Source organism: Paralichthys olivaceus, chromosome 3, assembly GCF_024713975.1.
Source record: "Paralichthys olivaceus isolate ysfri-2021 chromosome 3, ASM2471397v2, whole genome shotgun sequence".
Classification (NCBI taxonomy): Eukaryota; Metazoa; Chordata; class Actinopteri; order Pleuronectiformes; family Paralichthyidae; genus Paralichthys; species Paralichthys olivaceus.
The window spans coordinates 975809-1003644 of NC_091095.1; the positions used below are offsets into that span (position 1 = coordinate 975809).

Genomic DNA, 27836 nt, shown 5'->3' on the forward strand with positions numbered 1-27836 from the left:
AGGTTGTCCTTGCGTCCCATTCTTGTGAACACGATATCTCAAGTATTTACATCTTCTTTGAATTTCTTATCTTGGTCCATGTCCCATCTGCAAACATGGAGGAGGTGGGGTTATGACCTGCACTGCAGTCAGGGTGCAGCCGATTGAGACACGATCATGTCGACCATCTTTATGTACGGACGTCTTTAAATCAGCTCCAAAAACAAAACGACCTCAAACCTCCCGGCTCTGCTGAGTAATGCTGAAGCATTCATCTCTCTTTACTGCGCCTTTGCCTCCGCTGCATTAAACCTGACTCTCAGGCCGGTGAGTGGGGGGGTTCTGCAGCACTTCTCCAGCCGTGAGCTCGTCGGACCGTCGCTCTGTTCAGCCAAGAGACTTTTTAAATCACGTTTTGGATCCTCAGGCCTCGATCGCTGCCAGAAAAACAATCCGTGGGATTGACGGAGGCTCTTTTCTCCCTCTGGGCCCGAGAGGCGGTGAAATTATGAGATCGGGCCTCTCTGCTGACGAGCAGAAAACATGAGCTCAGCTGGGTTTCAGCTCCGTGCTGTGACACGTGTGATCGATTGTAGATGTGCATGTTTCATTACTGCGTGACGCGACTCTCCACGGGACGAGACTGAAGATGAATGGTGGCTCAGATGTAATGCAGCAGAGGGAAACTGGGTGGGGGGGGTGATGATAGATTACGAAAAACCCAGTTTTACTTCCCTCATTACGCAACATGTTGACATGACTTCCTGTCCTCCGTCTGTTATTTCATTTAGCTCGTGGTGTTGTTGTTGTGGTCGCCTGATGGATTCATTTGTTTTAATTTAGATTCATTTAAAGGAGGTTGGATCAGAAAACTTGACATGTTGAGTTTTCTGATCGTTCCAGTTAAAAGTCATCAGGGTCATTTTTATTATTAGAATTATTAACATCTGTTTTACTGTTAGTAACCATCGTCTGGTGGAGCTTGGCGGTAACGGTGACGTACGAGGCCTCGGTCAGTGAAAAGCTGATGTTCTGCGTCTGCGGCTCAACAAACAGTGGAGCAGAACTCTAACTCGACGAGTTGACACAGGCTGCGAGTCATTTTATTGCTGAAGTAAAGATTTGTCGTTTCTGTTCAGAAACTGGTGTAAACAGCGTTGTTGACTGTGATGTTCACCAGGCGTGTGTGTGCTCGTCCCTCCACAGGAAGTGACACAATTCACAACCTGAGTTTGTGCATCTTTCCACCTTTTGTAGAAGTGTGTGTGTGTGTGTGTGTAATAACAGTGTTTGAGTGTGTTAACCTCCCAGTGTCACTTCTCGGCTTCATGCTTACTGTGCAGTGTGAAGAAGCTCAGATCAGCACATTACTTACAGTCACACAGGATTATTATCTGTCTGCCACCTGCTGGTGCAACGTGGAGCCGCAGCACTCGGCATGTAGTGTCACATCCCATAATTAGCTGCTTAGACTCGGGTCATTCAACGATTAGACATGATAATTAGTGAGTTGAGATAAATTCTGATCAACGTGTGTAAGTTTCTTGAGTATATTAAAACCTTTCATGATCCCTGACAGCAGCACGTGAACACAGTAGATTGTGTCCGTTGGTGGTTTAATGTTCATGCTGCTTATTTCACGTCTCTTTCCAGCAGAAAGGAAGAACGTTGAGCTCTCAGGTGAGGTTGTATGAGGACTGACACTGTGGGACAGGTCGTTGATGAATGGGTCCAGAGACAGAGAGCTGAGACAGTTGGTTCTCTGATGTTTAGATTTTATCATCTTTTAAAGTAAATATTCTGTGTGTGTGTGCGTGTGTGTGTGTGAGAGAGATGTGGGCTGTCCAGATGTTTTTGGAAAAGTCTCGTCAGAGGCTGGTCCGCTGGCAAGAAGAGGGGAGGTGGATATGAGCCCATCCAGTTCTTGTTTCCATGGCAACAGCAGGTGTTTGCAAAGTCATTTGAAGCAGAAATCCCACACCAGATGTGTGTGTGTGAGTGAGTGTGTGTCTGTTTTCCGTCTCTCGAGTGTCTCAGGAAAACTTTGTGGATGTTGAGGATCTGAGTGTTTCCTTCATTTCACTGACAAACTGAATCATGCACTCGCTCCGCAGCTTTTTGGAGAAGAGGCCAAAACTGTCTGTTAGTAACGAGCGAGCAGCCGTCAACTGGAAAACACTGTGTGTGTGTTTTACTGTTCAGACAAGTGAGTGTGTGTGTGTGTCCTGTTTGTGTGTGTGTTGTGGCCATGTGAGGAGGTGTGGTGTCAGCGAGTGGTTAGCGTTGTGTTTTATGTGTTTTGGGTCTCAGCCCGTTCACACACAGTCCCACTGCAGCTCCTCAGATACTTTTTAATCCTGTCAGGGAGGACTTCTGTTTGATTACACTTTACAATGTCTTACTTTTATTTATTATATTTTAAGTAAACAAAAAAGTATAAAACATAGAATGAATTGACAGAGTTCATACCAAACCCAAGACCCAGGTTTTTATTTGGATCTGCACTAAATCAAACTCTTTTCTTTTCAACATCCAGGAATTATTCTCTGAGAAAAAGTGAAAATGTTGAAAACTTTCTCACAATTTAAAAGAGAGTGGAAAATATCTGATCCAGAGCCACGCCCCATTCTATTATTTATCGAGACAGAATATCGAGAACATACGATCACAAATCTTTCTGGATAAAAAATGTTTCTTGATAACAAAGCTCATCCAACATCTTCAATTACCATCAAACCTGAACGAAAAGAAAAGAATGAAACTACAGATCCAGACGTTCTTTAGATTTAGTTTGGACTTCAGCAGCTGTTGGTGTTGAAGTTCTGGCAGGATGAAGTAGTGTTGTTTGGAATCTGTATAATTTGAGCCCTTAAATAATCTTCTCTCGTTCTCTCCCCTTTCTCTCTCTCCGTCTCTCCAGAGGGAGTTTGCGGCTCCGCCTCCACTCCTCTTCAGGAAGCTGAGCAATCCCGACCTGTCGCCCGCGGCAACGGCCGCTACGAAATCCAAACTGTACCGTCAGCTCAGCCAGGACGAGAGTCGGGCCCGACGCAGCAGCATGGCCATGACCGGTAACACGTGCACATACTACTCACACACGTGTAATTAGTCACACAGCGCTGAGAAAAATAACAATAAACTGATAGTGTCAGTGTGTCAGTGACAAACTTCTACATGTTGTGATAAAATAAGATTTCAACGATTCAACAGTGAAGAATGTCGTAGATCTCATTCACGCTGAAATAAATTCTTTACGTCAATGGAACAAAGAAAAACTTGAATTGACATCTTGGACGTCAGTGTGTGAAGACGTCCCCCCCCACGTCCCTCCTCACCCTCCTCACCCTTCACACCCTCACTTTCCGTGGGTTCGTCTGTGTTGATGCAGTAACCGTGTTACCTGAGGTCACAGCTGCAGAGATCACCCGTGTTCTTGATCCTCCGTCAATCTGCCACGTCCAGAATCTGTTGAGTGAAAATCCAGCCACGGATTAACGCTCATATTTCACTCAGCAGAGGTCACGTGATCACACGAGGCCCTCGTGAAGCAGCAGCTCAGAGACGTGCGGTTTATTTTCCTTTGGTTACGTCTTTGTGTTTCTTTGAGTTTGAGCCGCAGAGGGAAGGGTTCATGTTTTATTCAGGACTCGTTCCATCTGCACGTGATGTGGATTCAGAGCCACGGGACTCCAGGTGAAGTTGAGTCTCTGGCTGTGGTCGGAATATCAAACTATGACATCGTGGCGTCAAGGAAAGATGGGAGGGAGAATCTGAAAGCAGTTAGGAGACAAGGAGATAAGATGTGTAGCAATGAAGCTCCTGTCCGCTTCCTCTAGAGAATTCAAACAGCTCTTCTCATCTCACTCCTCCAGGTAAGCAGCTGCTGCCTCTGTCCAACAGTCTTCATGCCGGGGTGAGTCAGCTGGCGTGGCAGGGGCCCTCTGGAGGCCCCGGGGCCTTTGGTGGAGCTCCTGCAGGAGGAGGGGAGGTCAACAACCTGGTCCGTATGAGAAGTCAGACCCTGGGACAGTCTGCGCCGTCACTCACCGGACTGGTCAGTACACACACACACACACACACACACACACACACACACACACACACACACACACACACACACATGTTTTTAGGCCTGACAAGAACTTAAACATAAAATGAACACACAGCAACAACATCTGGGTGTTTCAGCTGCTCAGTGTCAGAAGCTGCTGTCGCTCCGTCTGTTTGAGTCTCAGTGGGATGTGATTTCTCTTTCCTCCAGAGTTGTTGTGCAGTGACAGACACAGGCTGTGGTTTGTGCAGATTGTGTTGATGTTGAATGAACCAGGCTTTATTTCTTTCTTATTTTGAATCTTCCTCCTCTCTCACTCATCATTACGTATCCCACCCAGTAAAAGGATTCTTAAAAACAGAATCCCATTTCTTCAAAGTGTTGGTTTGGTGCAGTAACGCTGACGTAATGTGGCCCCGGGTGTGTGTGTAACGTTTAAAATGAAAAGAGAGACAGTGCAGTTCATTTATCATGACAGGTTTACATCATGGATCTAAACCTGCTTGTGTCTCACGTAGCTGCATCTTTCCTGCTTTGACAGAACCAGAAGTTTAAACATGGTTCTGTTCAGAAGTCGTAGACGGTCTGATTCCTGCAGCCTCACTGTGAATGAATGAGTCTAGCTCCATATGCATCCTCCTGTTGGACTGAACCTCTGAGGATGACTCAGCCTTTTACACACACACACACGCACGCACGCACGCCACAAAATGCAGCAGTGACCTCACGTGACTGGACTCTGCTGCAGCCTGACTGCAGGTCTTTGTCTCTTAGCTCCACTCTGCCTCCTGCTGGTGGTAGAGGGGACTCGTGTTTGAAAGGAGCAGGGACTGTGGGTCCTCACCAACAATAACACAAATCTAAAATGAAGAAATAAACAGAAATTAACAAAATCTTTACATTGAAGGATCTAATTTTATTCTTCTTAAGTTTTAAAACATTTTATTTTCAGTTCTACTGGAACAAAACAATTTCATCTTTAGTCCGTTTAGTTTTCAGTCAGTCGTGTTTCATTCAGGAATTAATTAACGTCATCTAGAACAAAATGGTAAATCCTGTGGACATGAGGGACAACAACTAAATGACACTTGATCTGTATTTGGAAATCGTTCTACTCAGACAATTATTTCTCTTTTATCCACTAATGTATTAATATATTTAATATATTCCAGGACTTCTGTAAACCAGGGACCAGAGTAAACACGTTTCAAGCATCAAAACAATTCATGCACATGAGTTCAAATTCTTCAGCCTTCACATCCAATTATCACTTCACATGATGCTCTTGGTCAAATTTGATCTTGAGATTGTCCTGAAAAATTACAAAAATATAATTTATATATATATATTTATTTTTTTTAAGAAGATTTTATAAAAATTCCCCAGAGGGTTAAATAAAATGAAACAAATAAAACCTGATGTAGGAACAAAGTTAGAAGTCAACTGCTGAGACCCGATCAGGTTCAGGACCAACAAACAAAAATAATTCCTGTTAAACCAAAAGTCCCCAGCAGATGGCGGCTGTGTGTAATATAAAGAGCATCACCTCCTGTGTGTGTGTGTGTGTGTGTGTGTGTGTGTGTGTGTATGTGTGTGTGTATGTGTGTGTGTGTCTGTGTGTGTGTGTGTGTGTCTCTGGGTGTGTGTCACTGTCACATTTCATGAGTTCCTTCATTAGTTTGGACTCATTAACTCAATAAAACACAGAAATCTCCACAGCTCAACACACATGATGATGAATATTGTGTCGGGGTTAAAAACTGAATCAGTTTCTGTGCGTCCGTGGTCGAGCTGGTTATAAACCCAGAGCAGTCTGGTTTATTTTGGCAGGTTTGAATGACCATAATTAGTTTTTTCTTCCTCCCTCTGAGTCTCGGAGGCGGATCGGTCGATGCAGCCAGCAGGAAACTGTGGCCTGGATTTTCTGTCTTTGAGAAAATACTGGCAGGTTATTATGTTTCTGCAGGGGCAGGTTTATTAATGTTTTCCTTTCTCTCTCTCCATCTCTCTCTCCATCTCTCATCCTGTGTCTCAGTAAACAGCTTCTCATCATATTTGAGGCCGGTGTTGTTGCCCAGGGTCACGGCTGTCAGAGTTTTTACATTTCAGGCCCTGAAGCTCCATCTCATGCTTCAAATTGACTCACATTAAGAGTCAGGAAGAACAGCTGAGCCCCTCGGACTCTCCGTCACGTCTCTCACACTCGCATTTCATCAAATACGCGTTTTTTTTTGCACAGGGAGATTCATACAAGGTCGTATTTTATTTTGAAATTTTATTTTTGGTCAAACCTGCTTTGATTTATTTGTAGTTTTTCCTGGTGGTGAGAGAGGATCGTGTGTGTAGCCTTCAGTGAAAAGAATACCTGTTGATATGTTTAGATGATGGTTGATATGATTGTTGATCACTTAACGTTGATGAAGGTTCAATGTTGAAGAATATGTTTTTGTCGTGTCTGGGAATTAAAAGTGTGTCTGTCCACACTGGAAACAAACAGAGAGGAGACACCCTCCCTCCTGGTCACTGTGTGTCTTTGTGTGTGAACATTAAATGAAATGAATGGAGCTCATGGACTGTGTGTGTGTCTGTGTCTTTGTGTGCCTCTTGGTAAAAACATTTGTGGATGTCCAGATGGTGTTTACCTCTCGACTAATGGACGAGGGTCTGCTCGCCCCTGCCTCCCCGCTCTGCTATTGAAGTGCATGTGTTCGTTTTCCTCGGGCAACGACCGAGTATCGCCTGGTAACTCCTACAAGTGCTGTGTGTGTGTGTGTGTGTGCGCGTGTGTGCATGCAGCCTTTGTGTTTGCAGTAACATTACAGCTAAGTGCTCTGCACCTGGACACACTGAGTATTTCAAGAGAAAGAACATTTCCGAGCTCGGTTCTTTTCTCTGCGCAGCGTCGCTCACTGAAGAGGTGAAACTTCAAAACAACACACACTCAGATTAGCATGTTATTAGCATGTGTGTGGAGGAGAAGAAGAAATGAAGGACTCGTCTGGACAGGAGGGAAACAGGGCTGAACATGAAAGTGGAGAGTCGTTGTGTTGTTGCAGTCAGTTGATCGTCTGTCAGGTTGAGGGGACGAGGACTCTCAGGAGTCTGAAGCAGCAGATCACGATCATGAAAAACAGGACATGAATGGACGTCGTTCTGTTTGTTTGACATCTTGTCTTTTATTTATTTTACTTCTTTCTCTTTATTCTTCATCGTCTCTTAATGTTGTTTCACTAGTTTCAATCAGCAGGAAGTTCATGATGCTCATACAGAGAAAATGAAACCTGGAACAGACGCAGCTCAGACGGAAGAACGCAGCTCGTCTGCAGACGTCAGGCCTCGGCCGCGGTGACCTCACCCTCCGTGCTGCGGCGCTGGAACAGGCTGACACAGCTGCCATTTAAATATACATGAGAACATGTTGAATAATTACTGGGCCCTTACCTCGCCTCCCCCGCTGCGACCGACCGAGACAATGGTGGAGACGACCGGTTTATGGCTCTGATACCAGAACATTTAGAGATTTATAAATCCACTGGTGGCACCGAGTCACTTGTCCTCCACGCAACAGACCCTGAATATAGATGATTGATACGACAGCTCACTCGTCGGGATCGCCCCCTGGTGCCTGGCTGCGGTATGACGTCAAAAGCTCATTGCTGGCTGCGCCTGTATCCCAGATATTGCAGCTTCGTTTGTTTTGGCACAACAGGAGGAAGTGGAGATGTGTCGTCCATCTTCAGACTGTTAAGTTGTCCGAGGGTGGATGAAACTGAGGTGGTGACTCATGTTGAAGGTTGGACTCAGTCAGAGGACATGGTGTTCAGAACAAAGTGTGTGTGTGTGTTCGTTCTGCTTCTTTCCTTCCTGCTTATCAACATGATGTCTCCCATGCTGCTTATTTACATATTCAACACACACACACACACACACACACACACACACCTCCATCTTGCTGCAGGCTGTCAGTTGTCCTTGTCATCAGATGATTCATTGCTGAAGGAGGAAACTGTTCTGTTCTGACTTCACCTGCTGAGAGATTTTTACCTTAAACCAGCATGTAGAGTGAAACGAGTGCGATGGTTGAGCGGCTGAATCTGGACACTGGAGAACGTTTAATCTCCAATATTCAGCAGGAAACCTGTAGCTGTTGCAGCGGCAGCTCTTCTGGTTCAGGAAGCCAGGAATTATGGGTAATGTCCACCATTCAGTGTTGATTTAACAAAAGCAGCCGAATTCTTCAAAAGTTGAACGGTGTCTTAAAATGAACCAGATTTAAATGTTGGAGTTTAATCTGCTTTGTGTTTGATCCAATAGGAGCTTGAAGACGTTCACAGTCAGTTTGCGTGTGTGGACTCAGCTGCACTGTCGTCATCATGAAGTCTGTTCATTTCAATCAGAGCCAGATCTCTGTATCTTCTCCAGTGCAGCGTTCAGACATGCCTGGTGTATGATTGTCGCTAAGCCTCCTCCGTCCTTCATGCTCAGATTAATGTAGAGAGCGTGTGTCGAATCCATTAATCTAGGAAACAGAGAAGCCGGTTCCCCACATGGATGAGACATTGCTTGCTTTTCACTTTCTTATATAATCCCCTTAGTTATGAGACGAGGCTTCACAAATTCACAAACACTTAAAATGACCTGATCTACACGTGTGTTCCATCCAGACCTTCGTTTCTTTTCATCTTCTCTTTCACTCTTATTTCTTTATTTCAATTTCTTGGTAGATCCGTATTGTGGCCGCCATTTTCTTAATTCCCAGTCTGGATCTGACGTCTCTCTGTCTCCCCCTCTCTCTCTCTTTCTTTCCTTTTCTCTTTGCTTTCATGTCTTGATCCTCTTTAAGTTGAAGAACGAGAGGCTTAGACTTAAGACGAGTCATTTGTGTTGACGGAGGAAAGAACCGAGTGGAGCTGACAGGCGACCGGTGACTGAGGTTCAGGTGAGAGACGAGTTCGCTCGGCTCCACGCGACTAAAACTGTCCTTGTCTGAACTTCGGCTCTGCGGTGAAGAGAGCGTTTTACTAAAGAGCGGCTTCACCTCAGAGTAGTCGGCTTCTCACTTTGTGTATTTTTAGTCGTATAATCTTTGAGGAGAAGTCGGCACACGACTGTTATTCAATCTGACTCGCTCCTCATCACAAATTTATCTCTTACTCTCGCTGTTCTTTTCTGATGTGGTCACTTGTTGCTCAGCACTTTTCCCATCAGCCATTGCTCTTTCCAAATGATTTGTTACTGAACTGAACAGTGACTGTGACATCACCAGGGATTGTGACTCGTTGGTCCCAGCCGTCACCATCGTCGTGTCTTCTTCTCGACTTCAACACTGTGAGAACTGGATTTATACAATACAAGGAACAACTATTGACAGTGAAGCCTCGATACACACACGAATGGTTGGTTTGTTTTGTTTCACTGTCAAATGTGAAGGGCAGAGTCGAGGCCGGGAGCGTTTCAGGTTTTGTCTCACACCTCAGCACACGGGAGATTTGGACACAACTCCAGCGGAGCGTCCCGCGATGAGATGGAAATGTTATGCAGGAGGAGGGATGAGGGGGGGGGGAAGAGCAACGCTGTGATGGACAGAATAAATAAATCAAGCCAGTGTAATAACAAAACTCACACAGGGGGTAGAGGAGGGGAGCGAGGGGAGCGAGGGGTGGAGGGGAGATGGATGGATTAGAGATGGAGGTGAAGCGAGGAGCCCAGTCTGGCCTTGTGCTCCTGCTGCCTGCTCCGTCAGATGATGGAAGTAAAAACATTCACAGATAAACGGATGAAAACACGACACGTTAACGTGTTTCAACAGCAGCAGCTTGTGGTTCTATGTTCAGAACATTTCTTTAAACACTCGATTTGCATATTTAAGACGGAGGCTGCAGCTTTTCTTATCATTTCTTAAGCTGCTTTCAGACATGCACCGGACTCCACATTGTATTTTCTCTGGAGGACGAGCGTCTGTGAGCGCAGACGTCAGAGTAAGACGCTCGTTAGTTTCCTCGGAGCTTATCCTCCCGGCCTCCTCGTATAAAGTCCGTAGAAATAGAATTATATGTTTACTCTGCTTTTACTGTGAATATTCCACTTCCTGTTTGGTCTTAAATTTCATTCCAAGTGGTTTTTAAAGAGTCGTACATTTGATTCTCCTCCTCCTCCTAAGATGAGTCTTCACAGCTCGTTCTGTTGGATCAGTTTATGTGAGATGCAGTTTGATTCCATGCAGAACATGAACTCCACGGTGGTGAAGCTGGTGTAGCTGGTGAAGTTGGTGTAGCTGGTGAAGTTGGTGTAGCTGGTGAAGTTGGTGAAGTTGGTGTAGCTGGTGAAGTTGGTGTAGCTGGTGAAGTTGGTGAAGTTGGTGTAGCTGGCGTAGCTGGTGTAGCTTTTGTAGCTGGCGTAGATGGCGAAGCTGGCGAAGCTGGTGTAGCTGGTGTAGCTTTTGTAGCTGACGTAGCTGGTGTAGCTGGTGTAGCTGGTGAAGCTGGTGTAGCTTGTGAAGCTTGTGTAGCTGGTGAAGCTTGTGTAGCTTGTGTAGCTTGTGTAGCTTGTGTAGCTGGTGTTGTGGAGATGAAGCAGCTAATCCACTCTGCTTGCAAGAGACAGGACAGCTCGTCCACACCGGCCTCGGCCCTTATCACCAAAAGCTCTGGAATCTTTCCAAGTGGACGTCTTCGTCGTCTTCGTGTGCGGCTCCTCTTCTTCATCCTGAGATAATTGTGTCCAGTTTCACGTCCGTCACGTGTAAGAAACCTCAGAGATACGTCCACAGACATTTGTCCTCACATACGTCCTCTTTAGAAATGTCCAGCTCTTTATTAAACACTGTGTGTCTCGTTGCTGAAGTTTGCCCCCGTTGCCCCTCATCGACCTGAACCTTTGTGCCGACGGCATTTAGACTAAACTTTGCTCTGAGTCCATTAGTGAGAAATCAGTGTGATCAATCACTTGTATAAAAAAGTTTATCTGGAACTTTTTACTGCGGCGTATTTTCACTTCCCAACTTTTGTCCGTGCCGAGTCGAAGCAGCTATAAAACCTCATTTTCTCTTTTATGATCTTACTTCTAATGTCGTCCTTAATTACAAGATTTAAATGGGCTCCTGAATAATTGAAGCATGTGAAGGGTCTCACATAATAAAAGCTCTTTAAACTCCACACCGGGGGTTCCAGGGGGATTGATTTCATAACAAACACTTCCATTTTGCAGAATTAAGCTCTGTGTCCCGTTAACTACGCTGCCCCGGGCTCTGTCTGCCGCGCCTCATTTGTCATCGCTGCAACCTTTACAGTTTTTCCTCACGGTGACAGAATTTAATTGGGTGAAGATGTGACGAGAGAGTTCAACAGTGCAGAGGCCTCGAGTCAGTGGTCAGTCGCCGCTGGACCTGTAATTACCACTGGTCCTCTCCCTTTATCTGTCTTCACCTTATCACATCTTATTATTAAACTTATTCATCTTCTCCACCTTCTTCAACTGCATCAACTGTTTTCTTCCTCTTTACCTCATTTTCTCTTTTTCTCTTCTCACTTTCACCTCCTGCCTTATTACCAGCAAAGGGCTGTTAGAGCTCCAGTGTGTAAGATTCAGGTGAGAGGGATTTATTGGCAGAAATTTAATGTAGAATAATTATTTTTTCTGTTTTTACTAGTTTGTTTCATCTACATTGTATGAATTGTAGTTTTCTTTACCCCAGAAAAGCCCCTTTATATTTAAATACTTTATATTTAAATACCTTATATTTGAATACTTTATATTTACACGGAGGGGACCCTCTCTACGGAGGCCGCCATGTTTTTTACATTAGTCCAGACTGAACAAACTAAAACCTTTTGAGTTTTTATGACGACTGAAGCTGCCACAGGTTCTTTTTCATGTTTGGAAGGAGAGGGGGAGGTGAGGGGTGTTCAGCTGCAACATGACACTTCACCACTAGATGTCACTAAATTCTACACACTGCACCTTTAACCTTTAAGTCTCCGGCCAAGCAGTTAAAACTTTAGCTTTGGATGGATGGACACGTTCGTGTGTGCGTCCATGTTAGTGAAAATATTAACCAGACCTGCAGACATTCCACGACTTTGCAGCTAATTGGAAAGAAGTCAGATGCTGTGTTCAATTTCTCTCTGTTGGTTTTTCTACGTTTGACTTGTTGCCTCCTGCTTTCGTACGACACACACACACACAAACACACACACACACACACACACACACACACACAATTAGATTTACTGGTTTGTTTGCTTCCACTTGATTTTTGAACTGAGTGAGTTAATCACACACACACACACACACACACCTCCTCATGCAAAATGTCACCTCCCGTGGTGCTCAGCAGTCAGGGACCATGAAGAATTAAGTGTGCGTGCGATCGGTGCACAGTTCGAACACACAGAGCAAACAAAGCACAACATCAGCCGAGGCTCCAGGCAAATCATTGCTCTGCAATAATTATCCGACATCAAGAGGTTTTATTTTCAGACGATCTTCGTAGCTCAGAAGAGGAAGAAACTTATTCTATTTTCTCTTCCCCTCTGAATTTTCAAGTTTAGAATAGATGTATTATTCAAACACTGAGGATTTATATTCTTATAGAAAACTCTATCTTTTTAAGTCCTGCTCCTTTACAGCAGAATATGAAATGAAAAGTCAGCTTCTGCAGTCTGTCTTTGTCTCCATGCTGTTTTATTGCTGTTGGTTCAAACCTCTAAATACTTCATATTAGTTTTATTCTGTCCGTCTCGTGCAGCCTCTGTGTCCTGTCTGTCTCCACTTCTCTATCTTTAATCTGAACATTTGAATCAGTGTGTGATGAGGTTGTGTCTATTTTAAGTTATCAGTGCTTCTAACTGCCCACTACGCTGAACCAGACCCTCGGGAGATAACCTCGGAGAAGTGGATCCGGTCCTGCACGTCTGTTTTTTCTTTGCTTCTATAAATCTGTCTTCTGCTTCATGAGACATTAAATGAGACAGTTTGGTGAAGTGAGTGAGACAATCTAGAACTTTTCCACTAAAGCAGGAAGAATGAAAAGGTGAAACATAGTGTGTGTGAGAGCAGAGGCGGACATTTCCTACATGTTCTGAAAGCTGTTGACCAATCAGAGAGGCGGGCCTTAAAGAGACAGGAGCTGTTTGAGACAGAGGCTGAAAAGAGGAGCTGCAGCGATGGTGTGAGGACAGTGATGGAGGACCTGTCTGTCTGTCTGTCTGTCTGTCTGTCTGTGTGTGTGTCAGGTATTCAATTCATTGTACAGATGTCTTCTAACAGTAGAGCACAGCAGACGTACTGTATGTAACACATGAGGTAGTTTTCTCTGGGTTATTTGAGACTCATAACAGAACAACACACACACTGTCCTTGTCCCCTTGGCAACTGTCACAGGTTCAGAGACGTTGTGAATAACTGGCTGTGATGATTCACTCACCTCTTTCTTCCTGTTCTGTTCAGCTCTCACTGAGCCTCCACATCCAAGGATTCATCCAGCCCGGCTGCTTGTTTTCATTCACTTTGGGAGTGTGTGTTGTGCTTAGCTTCACCCTGAAGAATCACTGTGTGTGTGTCCGTGTGTGTGTCCGTGTGTGTGTCTGTGTGTGTGTCTGTGTGTGTGTGTGTGTCTGTGTGTGTGTCTGTGTGTGTGAGGGGTAACTCAGGTTTTGTTTATTTCCATCCTGCAGATAAAAGCAGAGTGGAGATAAACTGTGGCTCTGGATCCCCACAGGCCTCTGTTCACTCTGAACAACAACAAGAGGGAGCACACACACGTACATACATGTTTACGCACGCACACACACACACACACACACACACACACACACACACACACACACACACACACACACACACACACTCTGAGAGTTGTTTAGTGTTTTGTTGGAACATTTTACTTTATCTAAAGTCATGCAGACCCACTTTCCAACCAGCATGATGGATATGTAAGATTTTTCAGAAGCTGTAAGAGTCAGGAAAGGTACGTTTAAAGATTAATTTATAAAAAGTTGGTCTGAGCTGAAGGCTTTGTGACAGTTATAATAAAGATTTAAAACAGAATGACACGTCCAGAGAAAAGATGTTTTCAGTTTACACAGAGATGAACAAACACGCACACACACAGACACACACAGACTCACACACACTTACAAAAGACACACTTCTTATTGATCTCACACAAATTCTGTCCTTCAACCTAGACTCACTCAGACAGCTCTCACTGGTTACTGTTTTATTTATTGGACTGTGTAGAACACACACACACACACACACACACACACACACACACACACACACACACACACACACACACACTGACACTGTACATCTCTGATAAGCGGACTTGGACCATTGATTGACAGGTGGACTGATTGGGTGCAGGGATTGATTAGTGAGGTCTAGTGAGGCGGAACTTCCCCCTGTCATTCAATCAAAACAGGAAGCTGAACATGTCTGATCTAATTATGAGGATTTTCATTGGCTTTTACCATCGTGTGCGTGTGTGTGTGCTTGTGTGTGCGTCTGTCTTTCTAACACACTGGGAGCTCTGGTTAATGGTGTTTCGAGCGCTGTGTGTTTTTTCTCATTTGCACTTTGAGACGAGTCTTCACGTTTGGTGTGTTACACAGAGCAGAGTGTGATGGCCACGCAACAGGAGGTGGTGCTGGTTGTCATGGTGGAGGGTGGAGGGTGGGTGCTCCTGCAGTAACTCAGTGAGGAGATCTGAGTCTCTGTCCTCCTGCTTTGCCTCCAGTTAACCTGCAGAAACACGTGTGTTGCTGCTTCCGTGTGAAGTTTTAAGGACACTCATTGTTTTTGATTCTAACAGAATATTTAGAGATTTCCTGAAGGTGGAAACTGTAGATTCAGGGTTTTATGAGGAAGGAGCTCGTTTTTCTTTTCTCTTCAGTACTTCTCTTAATTCACTATTGTGATCATCTTATTGTCTGAGTATGAACACATGTAAACACTTTGTGTGTTAACCTTGTACCTTGCACATGTGCAGTGAGCTGGAACACACACACACACACACACACACACACACACACACACACACACACACACACACACTGAGCGTGGCAGAAGGATTATTGATTACAGCTCAGTAACTTATTTGGAAACCACCTTTACTTAGTTTTATTAGCTCCCTCTAAACACACAGTGCACAAACACACACACAGTGCACACACACACACACACACACACACACACACACACAAATGAATGGTTGTTAATTAGCAGAGTGAGCTATTGCCTCTCTAATGGAGCGGGGCAGGGACGTTCTGGGTTGCAGTGATTCATGGTGTTTGGTCTGAGCCGACCCACAAGTGTCCTCTGGTCCAGAACCTAATGTCCAACATCAATCACACTAACAGGGTTACAGCACTCACAACATTCTGGCCTCCTCCTGCCCCGTCCTCTTTGTCTGTCTCTCTTTCCTTCGCCGTCCTCCATGATCCCTGTCATTCACGTACTCTTCAGCCAGAGGCCTTCAGACGCTCTGACTGCAGCCCTGGTTTCCAGATGTGGGCTCAGCAGATACGTGATCTCTATCGAACACATTAGTTTGGAAGAAGATCCAGTTACTGCGTCTTTTTTCTCCCTGTTTTCCTTCCTCTGCCTCCCTCTTCCTCCCCCTCTCTGCAAATGTAGGTTTTATGTTGCCATCCATCCATCACACTGCAAATGTATTGATCTGTACTTAAAGCCTGAATTATGAGAAGGAGACGCCGGCTCCTGAGGCTGAGTGTATGTATGTGCGAGTGTTTGCATGTTTCTTTTACCGCAGCTTCAGAAATATCTGTGAAGTTTAAAACTGAACATTACAAGTTCTACATAGGAAGGGGTCATTGCTGGAGTTCAGTAGTTTGCAGCGCGGCCGATATGGATTTTTGGGGCATTTCTGATACCGACTTATCTGCAAATATATAAAGAATTGTCACTGTAAGATATCGTTATCCAACCCTTATGACAAAGAAATGGAATTGAGTCATCAGATTTTACTGTTTAAACAAAATAAATATCTATAAATGAAAAGAAAAGAAAATATATGGAACTAGAATTTAGAAAATTAAGAATACTAAATCATTTGTCTGTTAAAGGCTCATATCAGCAGATGTTTATCCTGCAACCAATAAATCAATCGGGCTCTTGAGCCATAACTGATGCGTTATTGGTACTTTAGTGTCTCTTGTTGTCGTGAAACACATTCCAGTGTTTTCAGTGTTTCCCTGTATATAGTATGAAATTCACATTCTTTACTAAAGTTTCAGATGTATTCAATATTGTGTCACAGACTAAAGTTGGTTTGGACTTTCCGATGTGTTTGTCTGATGCTAGCAGAAAGCTTCGGATGATGACACATCCTGATTCAGGCTGCAGAGGGTCATATCAGGTGAAACACTCTTTCTCAGCTTGTTTCCATGTTTCACTCTGAGCTGATGCTTTCTGCCCAAACTCGCCCTCCCAGCAGACGCCACACGCTGCCCTGAATCCTCAAGTAGAGATTGAAATGCCACTTGGAGGACACTGTGTCTCCTGGCTTTAAAAGAACATCTTGTAGTGTCCCGGGCTGCTGTGGAATACAGATTCTGCAGCTTGAGTTTTAGTTGTGTTTCAGGATCTGTGACAAAAGGCACATTTCTTTTTTTTAATTTTGTTAATTAATGTATTTAAGTGTGAGTGAGACCATGTTGCATGTTGGGACGGGGATCACACAGCTGGATCGCTGCACAGATGCTGGTCACAATGAAAGAGAAATGTTGTTAAACGTCACGATGCCACAGATGTTGTCGAGCATCAGAACTGTGCCTGCAGAACTAAACGTCCATCGTTCAACCACGGTTCGTTTGAGGTTGTGTTTCCAAACCCCAGTGTGAGGGAGAGGAGTTGCACGTCAGAGTGATAGTAGTGAGAAACGTCCTGGACAAGTTCTTGTCAGTAGTTTTGTCCATTGAACACTGAACATACAGAGGATTCACTGGGCTGTAGTGTGCATGTTGTGTTCTTTGTGAATTGTTCACACAGCTTCACTGTGCTAATGTTGTGTTGTCAGTGCAGCTCGTGCAGTGTCTTTGTGTGGTCTCCCTGGAGTTTTGCTTTCAGCATCAATCCCTCCTCCTCCTGATCAATAGTGACCTACAGGCCCGTGTACGAGGATCACTTCCAAGCAGTCAAGGACAACCTGCCTCCTGAGTAACACAGTCTGTCACCAGAGTAAAGTGTTCCAGGAAGTATTCAGGTCCGATACACTGATGCTCCATGTTAGCGACGTATACAGACGTGTGACGGACCTTATTTCTGTAATCTATCGTCCTACAGACACATTAGAAACGGTCAACAAGGAGCAGTTCCACCAGAAATCTTGGGGGGGGGGGGCAGTGTTGCCAATGGTTCGAGATGACCACAGGACACAAGGACGAGACTTAGTTTGTTAAGTTGGACCACCGTCATATAAGTGAGTAACAGTTGAGTCGCTGAGCAGCGGAGACGATGCAGATCACAGACTGTTTCTGTCTGTTAGTTGTTTGTCTTGTACATTTTTAATCAGCTGAAAAACAAGAGATCCTCGTCTCAGAACACAGAACATGTTAACTCCGTTAACAGGACGGATTCTCAGCAGTTTTCACAGGATCATGTTCAGAGAAGAAAGAATAAGGTGCAGAGCGATTGTCAGGTAGTTCATGCTGTGTGTTCCTTAAACCCTCTGAGGGGAAGCAACTGATTGTTGAGCTCATCAATACAAAGCTCCGCTCTCGTCTGATTCCTCAGAGATCCACAGTCAATTTAAAGATAATCACCTCTGGACAGAGACTCTGACTCTGCCTCCACCAAGCAGGTTATCGTTTCACCCCGTGTGTTTGCTGTCTGGTTTGCTTGGAAGCAAGAACAGATTCACACTAAAGTAAAGTGAACAGTGAATTTATCGGAGCGAGTCAGCGGCAGGAAACACGTAGAGTCAACCAGACTGCAGGCTTCCTGCACCTGACTCACATAAACACACATTCAAACCTCGTCCTCTTCTGTTGAGGATGAGCTAATCCAGTTTTGACCGTATCTGCCATCTCTGAGGAAATTGAATTGTCTTCCATCTGGCAGCCCCACCCTCCCCGACCCCTCCCCGACCCCCACCCACCCCCCGTCTCTATCTGTGTTGTTTCAAATCTTCATCCTCGACGTTTCGTCTTCGAAAAATCCCCCTTCAGAAAACCTGCGTTGCGTTTGCACTCAGATTTCTCTGTCTACACTCGGCCATATCTCCCCTTTACAGCGAGGTCCGATGGTGTGAAATGAAAATGGAGAACAGAAAAGAGATAATTACAGTGTGTAGTTTGATTTGTGTGTTTACAGTCTCACAGAATCGGTGCTTCATGTCGATCGCTCTCTGTTGTATACGTCTCCAGCTGCCAGAGGTCAAGGCCGCACTTCAGCTCGACTCTTCTCAGAGAAGTGAAGTGATAGATTTCTGCAGGTTTTTCAGTCCTGTGTGAATGAATGAGTGAAAATCAATTAGCGGTGGTTTGACTCTCTTCTCTTCTCAACACTTTCTGGACTCACTCTGAATGTAAGTTGTCTTTCACGGCTCTGCCACAGACGGGCTCGTGGAGGCTGAACACTTGATGCCTCCTCTGCTGCCACAGTTTGTGGAGCCTGCACATTTGTTCTCAGTCAGTTTCCTGAAACAAAGAAGACAAATAGCTTCATCTGTTTTCGTTACTTTACCGTCTCTGATGTTGAACTCAGTTACTCCCACACTTTGCTTCTCTGATGCCACACACACACACACACACACACACACACACACACACACACACGTTTGACAGAACTACACTCCCATCGGTCAGTGTGTGAAGCGGCTGTCTGTTTCCAGTCCTGTGTTTTGTCTGTCAAACTCTGTCTCTCTCTGCTCTGTCGACTCTCGCGTGTTCCCCAGTTCTCCGACATAAAGCTTTCTGTTTGTGCTGAGGAAGGAACGAGGACAGAAAGACAACAACAACAACAGTTCGTCCGTCCGTCCGTCTGTCCGCTGGAACTCAAACAGGCTGCATTGTTTGTTGTTGCCACTGAAAAGTCTCCAGTGTGACTCGACTGAACGGACAATAAGCACGCACAACACAGACGTGCATTGACCAGAACCAACAGTGTCGCCAGCAAGGTTTTGAACTAAGTCTGAACCCTGCGGTGGCACACACACACACACACACACACACACACACACACACACACACACACACAGACACACACAAACACACACATGCTGGTTAAACAGCAAATCCAACACACGTTTTACAGGACAGATCAGCTCAAGCAGCACGTGGAGAGAAGATCTGACTTTGGCCTGCAGCTGATAAAACAGCCTCCAGCAGCAGCCGTCTTAGATGAGCTCTGCTGCGTGTGTGTGTCTCTGTGTGTGTGTGTGTCTGTGTGTGTGTGTCTGTGTGTGTTTGGGCTAGTCTTTTGTCAGGGCTTGCATTCCCATTCTTTCTCCCTCTGACAGTAGAAATAGTTGAGTTGAGCTCTGACCCTTGTCTGCTGTGATAAGAGACAAGACTCAAGTGTCGGACACAGAAAAGTTTACCAGGTCTGATTCATCATCTGTGGAGCAGGTTAAAGAGACTTTACCTGAATATAATGTGGCTTCTCATCTGCTTTTTCTTCGTGACATAGATTTTAAACAGTTAATGCAGAGCCCTTCCAAAATCTTGAGTCAGTCGAATGAAATCTGATTCTGGCCTCAAGAAAAGACGGTTGTTCAATCCTGATATTTCACTTTGTGTTAGTTGGAAAAATACAAATTTTCCCATTGACTTTAAGTGCAGGGATAGTCAAGGATGAGGAGAGGAAGCAAGACAGGACATTTATCTGTCCTCACTCTGTCCTCTGTTTGTCTCTCTATCCTCTTTATTTGTCTGTTGCCCCATCTCTCCCCCTCCATCCCCCTCTTGTTCTCTTTTATCCGTCCTCTCTCCCATCTCTGCGTGAAGCTCTTTCCGGCTGACTCAGCATTTTCTTATCACCCCCTTGCTCTGATGGGGAAAAGCTTTATGCAACGCTCTGTCCTTTTCTTCCCCTCCTTTCCTCTTCCTCTCATTTTCCATTCCCCCTCTCCCTCCTCTTCAGCTTTGATCTGAGCTTCATCACAGACTCGATATCCAACGATACTAAAAATGGGAGCACATTTGTTTTACGTGGCTTTTAGCACCTGAACCTTGGAACGGGAAACATGAGTAAATATGTTTGTGGCTGGATGGCATATTTTCAGATAAGATGCTTTCGGACGTTCCCTTAATTCCAGATAATCTCAAATGTCCAGGTGAGAGGCTCCGCCCTTTCTCCGGAGTTTCTCCCCATGTGATCATAAAGCAGGAGATCCTCCAAAGGATTCACTTCAAGCAAGTGGGCGTAACCGAGATATAAGAACCTCAGGGTGAAGAAGCATCGCTTTTCAAGTAGAAGACATCAAGCGAGACGTGAACTTTACAATCACATGCCTTTGCCTGCTGCTCCGCCCCTCAATTGAACCATCTGGAGATTTCTGTGTTTGTTGTGAATCGGAGAATCTCCTGTTGTGTTGTTCACATGTAAAAGACAAACTCTTGAGAGTCCAGAGACAAATGTGCAAACATCCTCCGAGTCTGAAAATGGCTGCAAATGATAAGAAAGAAAAACTGTGAAATGTTGTTAAAAGCAGAATTAGTTTTGTTTAGCAGCCGGATGTTTGAGTGTTTGGTGGATCTGGTGATTCTTCGTCAAAGTCCTCACATCTCACGTTTGAAGGGTTCAGGGAAGAATCTCACTTCTGCTTTTGCTCATGTTTTCTCAAAATGGAGATTTTCTTGCATTAGCTCCTCCCATAGCCACCCTTTGCTAGCCTTTTTCACTGGACTCATTGGAACTGGTTTCAGAACAGGCGCTGGTTTTTGTTGTGGTGTCGCTGGAAACGACGTTGAAGAATTCACAGACTTTCAACTGTACGGAAATCAATGGTTCGTTTGAACTTACTCTGTCGACCTAGTTTAGATTTTACCAGCGGTGTGAAATCTTCCATAATAATTTAAAATTCGCACGGCACTGCTTCTGACATCGGTATTAAACAATCTTCCTCCTCTTCTTCTGCACAAACCGGCCTTATTAAGGTGAGCAGAGCAGCCATTACTGCCTGCCTGGGTGATGAAGGAGCCTCCTGCTGAGAGGAGGCAGCGAGGCTGGGAACTGATTTTCAAGGTTTGAGATTACGTGAGGTCAAAGCTCCTTCTGGTGTGTGTGTGTGTCTGTGTGTGTCTGTGTGTGTCTGTGTTTAATAGAGACTCTCATTTCGCTCCTCCTGAAAATCCTTCCTCTGCTGTCACGGACGGACTTGAGGAACACGGCCGCTCCATCAAAGCTCTGTAACAAACACCGTCATGTTTAATTTAATCAGCCTCTCCTGTGTGAGGAGGCTGACGCACACATCCAAACACAGCGTCAGCACAATATGCAGACAGAGCAGCACACAACCACACACACACACACACAACCACACACACACACACACACACACACACACAGCTGTAATCTCTCATGTTTTTCATTCTTGTTGCCGTGTTTCTCTTCTTTTCGTCTTCTCACCAATTTCTTCTGCCTTCGTCTCTGTAGTTAAACTTGGCATCGATCAGTCGTGTGTTTTTGTGGCCGCTTCCATTGTCCCCCCCCCCAACCTAATTCTCTGGGCTGAATGATCAGCCGGGCCGTGGTCCAGGCAGACGGCCAGCAGCTGCAGGACGGTCATGGACTGTACCAGCAAACCAGCTCATCAAGCTGATGAATGAAGTGACACAAACAGGAGCTCTTTATCTCCTTAATTACACAACCGAGACGACGAGCCTGTGTGGCATGATGCAACCTATTCATTTCGTCTCTCTCTGTGTGTGTTAGCATGTGCAACTATAGGCCAGGACCGTCTGCAGCGAGCTCGCGTGCATGTGAGTGTTATGTTAAGTTATGTGGTGGGTCCAGGTCAACGGTCTCCAATGAACTAACCAAGCTGTAAATAACAGGTGGGCTCCATAAAGAACGTTTACAACCCTCAGAGGATGTAGAGCCGCACAGAAAATAAAGGGTCACATACTAATTCTTCATCTATATTCATACAGGTTTCAATGAAATATCCACACTGTCACTAAAAACTTTCAGGTCAATACTTGTACACATGGACTGCAGCTGCAATGTGTGTCATATATTTTAACTAGTGTCACTCAGTGGAACATAAACCAAGGACCAGCAGGATAATTGGATCCACACACTCATTTACAGTCACATAAACATGTCTGATGTCATCAGGTTTCATGAATTAGTTCCTGGGAAATCAGAAAAACCCGTCAGATCCCATATATGTTAAAGAACGATTCCCGGATCCATCCCCTCATCAGGATCCTGATCCGTACCACATCCTTTCCTTTAGTGGAGCTTTTTGTTTAAAAAGGTACTTAAGCAGTTATTTATATTTTTCTATCGATCGGCTGATCAATTTGGCTTTTTTTTTCCAAAGTGCTTACGTGGATACAAGTGCCGATTTAAATAATGAGCACATAAATACTCAGAGTAGAAAATGAATACATAATAAACATTCAGTTCATTGGAGTAAATATGTCGACGCAGCAAAGATCTGCTGGGTGAAGATTAATTCAGGCTCATTAAAACATTCAAGGGCTGAAAAGTCATTTGCAGACATAACAAGTTGTCAATGCAGTAAAATTCTTATTTTCCTTTATTTTTTTATTCTGCCCACACAGAAGAGATGATGATGTGACCGTCGGTTTACGTCGGCATGGTTCTGAAGCAGTACAGGGCGACACAGAGTCAAGTTTATATCTTATATATATAAATGTTTGTTACCAGAGACACTCAGACTGTGTTACTTCATTTCAACTCACCCAGTCGAGGCAGCCGATGTCAGCTGCATCCTTCATCGGCTGCGTAGATCGGGTCAATGTAAGTGATACAGTCTGGTTTTCTTATTTATTTCTTACCTATTAAAGTGCTGAGTGTCTCTGGTAACAAACATTTATAAGATATATATATATAAGTGAAACAAAATGCTGCTCTTGGGTCTTCATCATCGATGGGGACAGTCGGGGCCACAGCTTCCATTAACCTCCAACACTGCAGAGGCATAAAACAGAGCAGGTCCAAGCTGCTGCTTTAATTAGTCAGAGGAAACTCAGCTCTACCTCTCGTATCTCTCCCTCATTCATCATCCCTGTACTTTCTTCTCCTCCACTCTCTGCTGAGCATCTTGTGCGTTTACAGTATCTGTAGCTTTAGGTAAGAGTAACACAACCCAGCTGCTCCTGTGATCAGGGACTGACTGTCATGACCTGAATGTGTTCAACTGCTGAAGGTGAAACTGTGCACAGACGAATGCTAAGAGACTTTCTAGTCACTCAGTACTTGAGATAATAAGATCAGTTTATCATTACATAAGAATGAAGCTGTAAAGAACAAGTATATCTGCGTGTTGGACCATCAACCCATCGACCAGGGTTTGTTGATGTGTTGTTTTCAGTGTGTGCTGAGTGCATGGACAGGGGGCGGAGCACAATCTCCAGCATCATAATCATGGGAGAGCTTGATCTGAAAAAGGACAATGAAGGACGACTCAATAGCAGCTTATATTGCAATGGTCCATTTTCCAAGTATCACCTGCTCACACCCACAAAGTTCCAAACGGGACTTGATCTGTAACCCAGAATAATCTCCGAGTCTAACCCAGACCCACCCGGGCTCATTGATATATATATCGATGGACAGCAGCCGCTTCTGCTGTTTGGGGGACTCTAGTTCATTTTGATTCCAATCCTGCTGCTTCAAATACTCAAACAAATGTGGATTCCTCTGCTGCTCATATGTCTCGTCTGCAGTTAGAGATTTGAACTTGTGAGAGCAGAGATGGTGTATCTGTGTTTTGAAAACCTCACATCATCAGTGTGAACAGGTTTTTCTAGTCTTATCGTCAGACACTCAGAAAGCAGTCAGTCAGTAAGCCGGTGTCGTTGTGTGAACATTCCTCCCTGTGGCCCCTTTGGCCCCTTTGCTCTTTGCTCTCATTATCACAGACGGTCTGACCAGAAGCTGATGGGGGCCCCGAGCCGAACAGGGAGGGGCCCCAACCTGCCTCACCAACAGTTCTCTGGGTTCTGACCCAGCCGATGTGTCCATATGTTGAGTTCACGCTGTACCATCCCTCTGTGTCCGTGCAGCTATTGTTTAAAGACTGGTGGGATTCTTCTTGGTTATTCAACCCGTCCTTCCTCATTAACAGTCTCTCATGTCTGTGTGAGTCATCGCTCTGTTTGAAGCGTAGGAGGTCACTCTTCTTTTCCTCCTCTGTATCTCTGCCTACATTCCCCCTTTCATCTGTTTATATTCTCCCTGGTTTCTGTCCCGTCCCTCTGCGTCTCTGTCTGTTTATTGCAGAGGAGGTTTCCCGGATTAAAATGCTGTCCTGGTTTTCAGAGCACATTAGCTCATTGTCGTCTAGTGTTCATCACGCAGGAGCATTAATCAGTGGAAAAGTGATAAATGTATGCATCCCTATAACTCCACCAAGGTCTAATAGTCTCAGAAATTAAATCATGCTGCCATAAATCACACTCATACACATCACACACATTATACACATTTATATATTTCTCATTTTCATCGAGAGCCCTGATTTATTCTCCTGCATCCGTCCCTTTGTTCTGATCCGTACACAGTTTAATGAGTTTAATTAGTTTCGGTGAAGATCAGTTCTGTGGTGTTTGCTTCAGGTAATGTTCAGTAGAAATACAAATAAATATCCATCGCACGTTCCTGATCCAAAATGACTTTGTGCACGAAAGACAGATTCGTAAAGACGTCGACTGTGAGTCCGACCTCGTCTTTAAAAACTTCATGGATGAAAAAGACAAAACTGAACCCAGACCAGTTGGTTTGGGAATAAACATGTTCTGCTGTTGCAGTTGAGTTCATGTTTGTGTGACCGTTCCACAGATGGAACCAGCCTGTGTTTAAATTCACTGTTTTCAATAAGTGATGATCCGAAGCCTCAGATCATCAAACTCATGATTAATTCATCCAAACACAATAATAAAACATGAAGCACGGTGTGTGTGTGTGTGTGTGTGTGTGTGTGTGTGTGTGTACTGTGAACACACCCTCTTGTTTTGATTAGCGAGGCTGAGGCGACGGACACGCTGTGCGCAGGAGTGAAGGAGGAGAGGGGGGGAGGAGAGGAGGCGGGGCACTCGTCCTCTACTCCATTCATTGTGAGCGAAGTCTCTGTCTCCTGCTTGCGCCTGATTGGCCACCAAGAGAGAGAGAGAGGGGTCGAGCAAGAGGGGGAGCGTGTGATGAAAGAGGAGGGGAGGAGTTGGAGCATGTGAACATACTGACACATCAGAGAAGAGAAAGCAGCAGCAGAAGAGACGGAGAGATTGGAAGAGCAGGAGAAAGGAGAAGAGAAGGGAAAGAGTGTGCTCCTCTCTCAGAGGGAGGGAAACGGTCTCTTCACTCACCCTTCCTCCCTCGTTCCTGCCCTTGATTCATCTCAGCCAGATCTCCTCCTTCCTGCAGCCGGTGTGGAGGAAATGCCGCAGACTGAGAGATGCAGGAGAGGAGAGCGGAGATGAGGAGATGATAGAGTCGCATGGTGTGTGGACGAGTGTGTGCGTGGGAGACCCTGAGCTCCAGCTGTCCTTAACCACATGGAACCGGGCCCGGCTGGTTGGCATGGAGATGGATGCGAGGTGCCTCCTCGCTCAGTGGACCGCTGCTAGCAAACAAACGACCTCTTGTTTTCAGTCAGCTCTCGGTGTCGCCCGGTGAGTCCAGCAGCTTTTCAGCGTAGGCCGTGTTTGGTGTTGTTCCCTTTTGTAGAGAAAAGTTACTGAGAGGCCTTTTCTAAACTCTGACAACACACACACAGACACACACCATCTGTGCGCCACCCTGTAGAGAGACATTCTTGACGCTGGCTCCCTCCGTGTGTTTTTGCAGCGATCTCGGGACCTACTTACATTTTGACTCTAATTAAGCCAGAGGGCAGCAAGCTGGTGCTTTCCCTTCCTCCCTCCCTCCCTCCCTCCCTTAGTCCATCCCCCGAGGCCCCATTGTCATCATTAAGTTCTACTGCGAGCCGCCCTTGAATAATGGAGGGAGCAGAGTCTGCTCTGGACTAGTTCCTTTAGGGTGGGAGGCGGACGGAGCGTGTTAGAGAAACGAAGAAGAAGAAGAAGAGGCGAGCGGCGCAGTGTACTAGAGCTCTGCACGGGAGGGAGGTGGAGGGGTGTGTCCAGCGCTGAACGGATGAACGGAGCAGCAGCCAAACGGAGGCTGAGCTCAGGAACGACACGTGCTCCAACCAGGACACACAGGAGAAGATGATCTCCACATCCAGACCACACCTTCCCCTGCGCCGGGCTGGAACCAAACCAGATAAAGGAAGAGAAGACACAGGACTGCAGCACTTCCAGTTTTTCCATCTCTGTGTTAGTCTTTGAACGTCTGTTGAAGGAATCTCCCTGAAGCCTGGATTCTATGTTTTTATCCTCAGAGAGAAACTGACACAGATTCTCTTCTTCTCTCTGAACCTTTTGAAGTTTGAATCATCTTCAAAGAACCAAACCAGGTTTTTTTCAGTCTCACTTGAAGATTCGTCAAAGAAACAACACGACTCAGAGGTTTTTATAGAGCTGGAGAAGGATCAGAGAGGATTCCTTCTGAAAGAGGACGCTCTTTTAAATAGTGCGTTGAGTTGTTGGCATCAGTTGCGTGATGTAACTTCCTCCACGTGGTTGGACTTCCTGGAAAGTGCCTGAACTTTGTGGCTTTGTTAAAACAAAAATCAAAAAAATCAAGCGGAGCTGAATCATGGACGACTCGAGTATTTTGAGGCGCAGAGGACTCCAGGTAAGAATCTGCTCGTTGAGTTCAGACTCCTGCTGTTTGCAGGGGTCAAAGGTCACACACTGAGAATCTGACACGGACTCGTTGAAGGAAGGATTGTTCAGTCACACAGTCGAATATTTGCACTCACTGGCCGTATCACATTTCCAGATGGTATCAGGAGGGAGAGCATCACACACACACACACACACAGTGACACACACACACACACACACACACATACAAATGACGCCACAGTCCAGTGAACAACAACAATTCATCACATTTTAAAACACTGAAGACGAACAACCTGTCACCTTGTGAAAAACAAGTCGTTTCCTCGACCATGGAGGACTCCATCATGTTTTGTTATTTGTCAGCTTGGTAAAGAATGTTGAAGCGGTTGGTTGAGGAATGAAGCGAGAGCAAAGAACCTGCAAAGTGTCGATACAGATCTGGAAAAACAATTGAAGCTTTAGGTCACAGGACTTATTTTACTACTATCAGTTATGGTATTTACAGGGTGAAATGCACTGTGGGATTCCTGTGGAGATAAATGTTAATATTGTAATTGAACAAATGATACCACTGAAGTCTCAACACCTAAATGTATCGTAGATGATCCTACATGATATATGATATATTAAGTCTCCATGTCTGATGAGCAGGGACATTTATTCTGTGTAATTTAAATAATTAAGAATTATTCGGTCTTCAACTCGACTTAACTGCCCTTTTAAAATCTGAAAAGAAAAACCACCAGTACCAGTGTTCATGGAAGGTTCTTAGTTTATCACTGCTGCACATCGACATCAGGCGCTGTCATCCCAGCTCTCAGGGTTTCAGGGTTATAGATGGAGCGGCCTCGGTGATGTTGAGTCAGCAAACGCTCGTCTACCCCCTCCCACCTCCA

The 27836-nt window shown here is 45.1% G+C and overlaps 1 protein-coding gene and 1 long non-coding RNA gene across 6 annotated transcripts in view; one reads left to right on the top strand and one right to left on the bottom strand.

Annotated features, from left to right (window-relative positions):
• mast2 (microtubule associated serine/threonine kinase 2) overlaps window positions 1–27836 on the top strand; it is a 104194-nt gene that overhangs the window by 16742 nt on the left and 59616 nt on the right. For 4 of the 5 annotated variants that reach the window (XM_069522709.1, XM_069522710.1, XM_069522711.1 and 1 more), the window contains exons 2-3: window positions 2900–3050; window positions 3852–4033. In XM_069522709.1, coding sequence (XP_069378810.1) covers window positions 2900–3050; window positions 3852–4033 — 333 coding nt within the window. Of the gene's footprint in view, window positions 1–2899; window positions 3051–3851; window positions 4034–25416; window positions 26948–27836 lie in introns of those variants that run through there. The other variant, XM_069522717.1, reaches the window with a different exon arrangement.
• LOC138407285 (uncharacterized) lies at window positions 17626–25693 on the bottom strand. Its single transcript, XR_011240728.1, has 3 exons — window positions 25555–25693; window positions 25195–25335; window positions 17626–23158 (listed from the first exon to the last, which is right to left on the bottom strand). It is a non-coding gene; the product is annotated as an uncharacterized lncRNA (long non-coding RNA).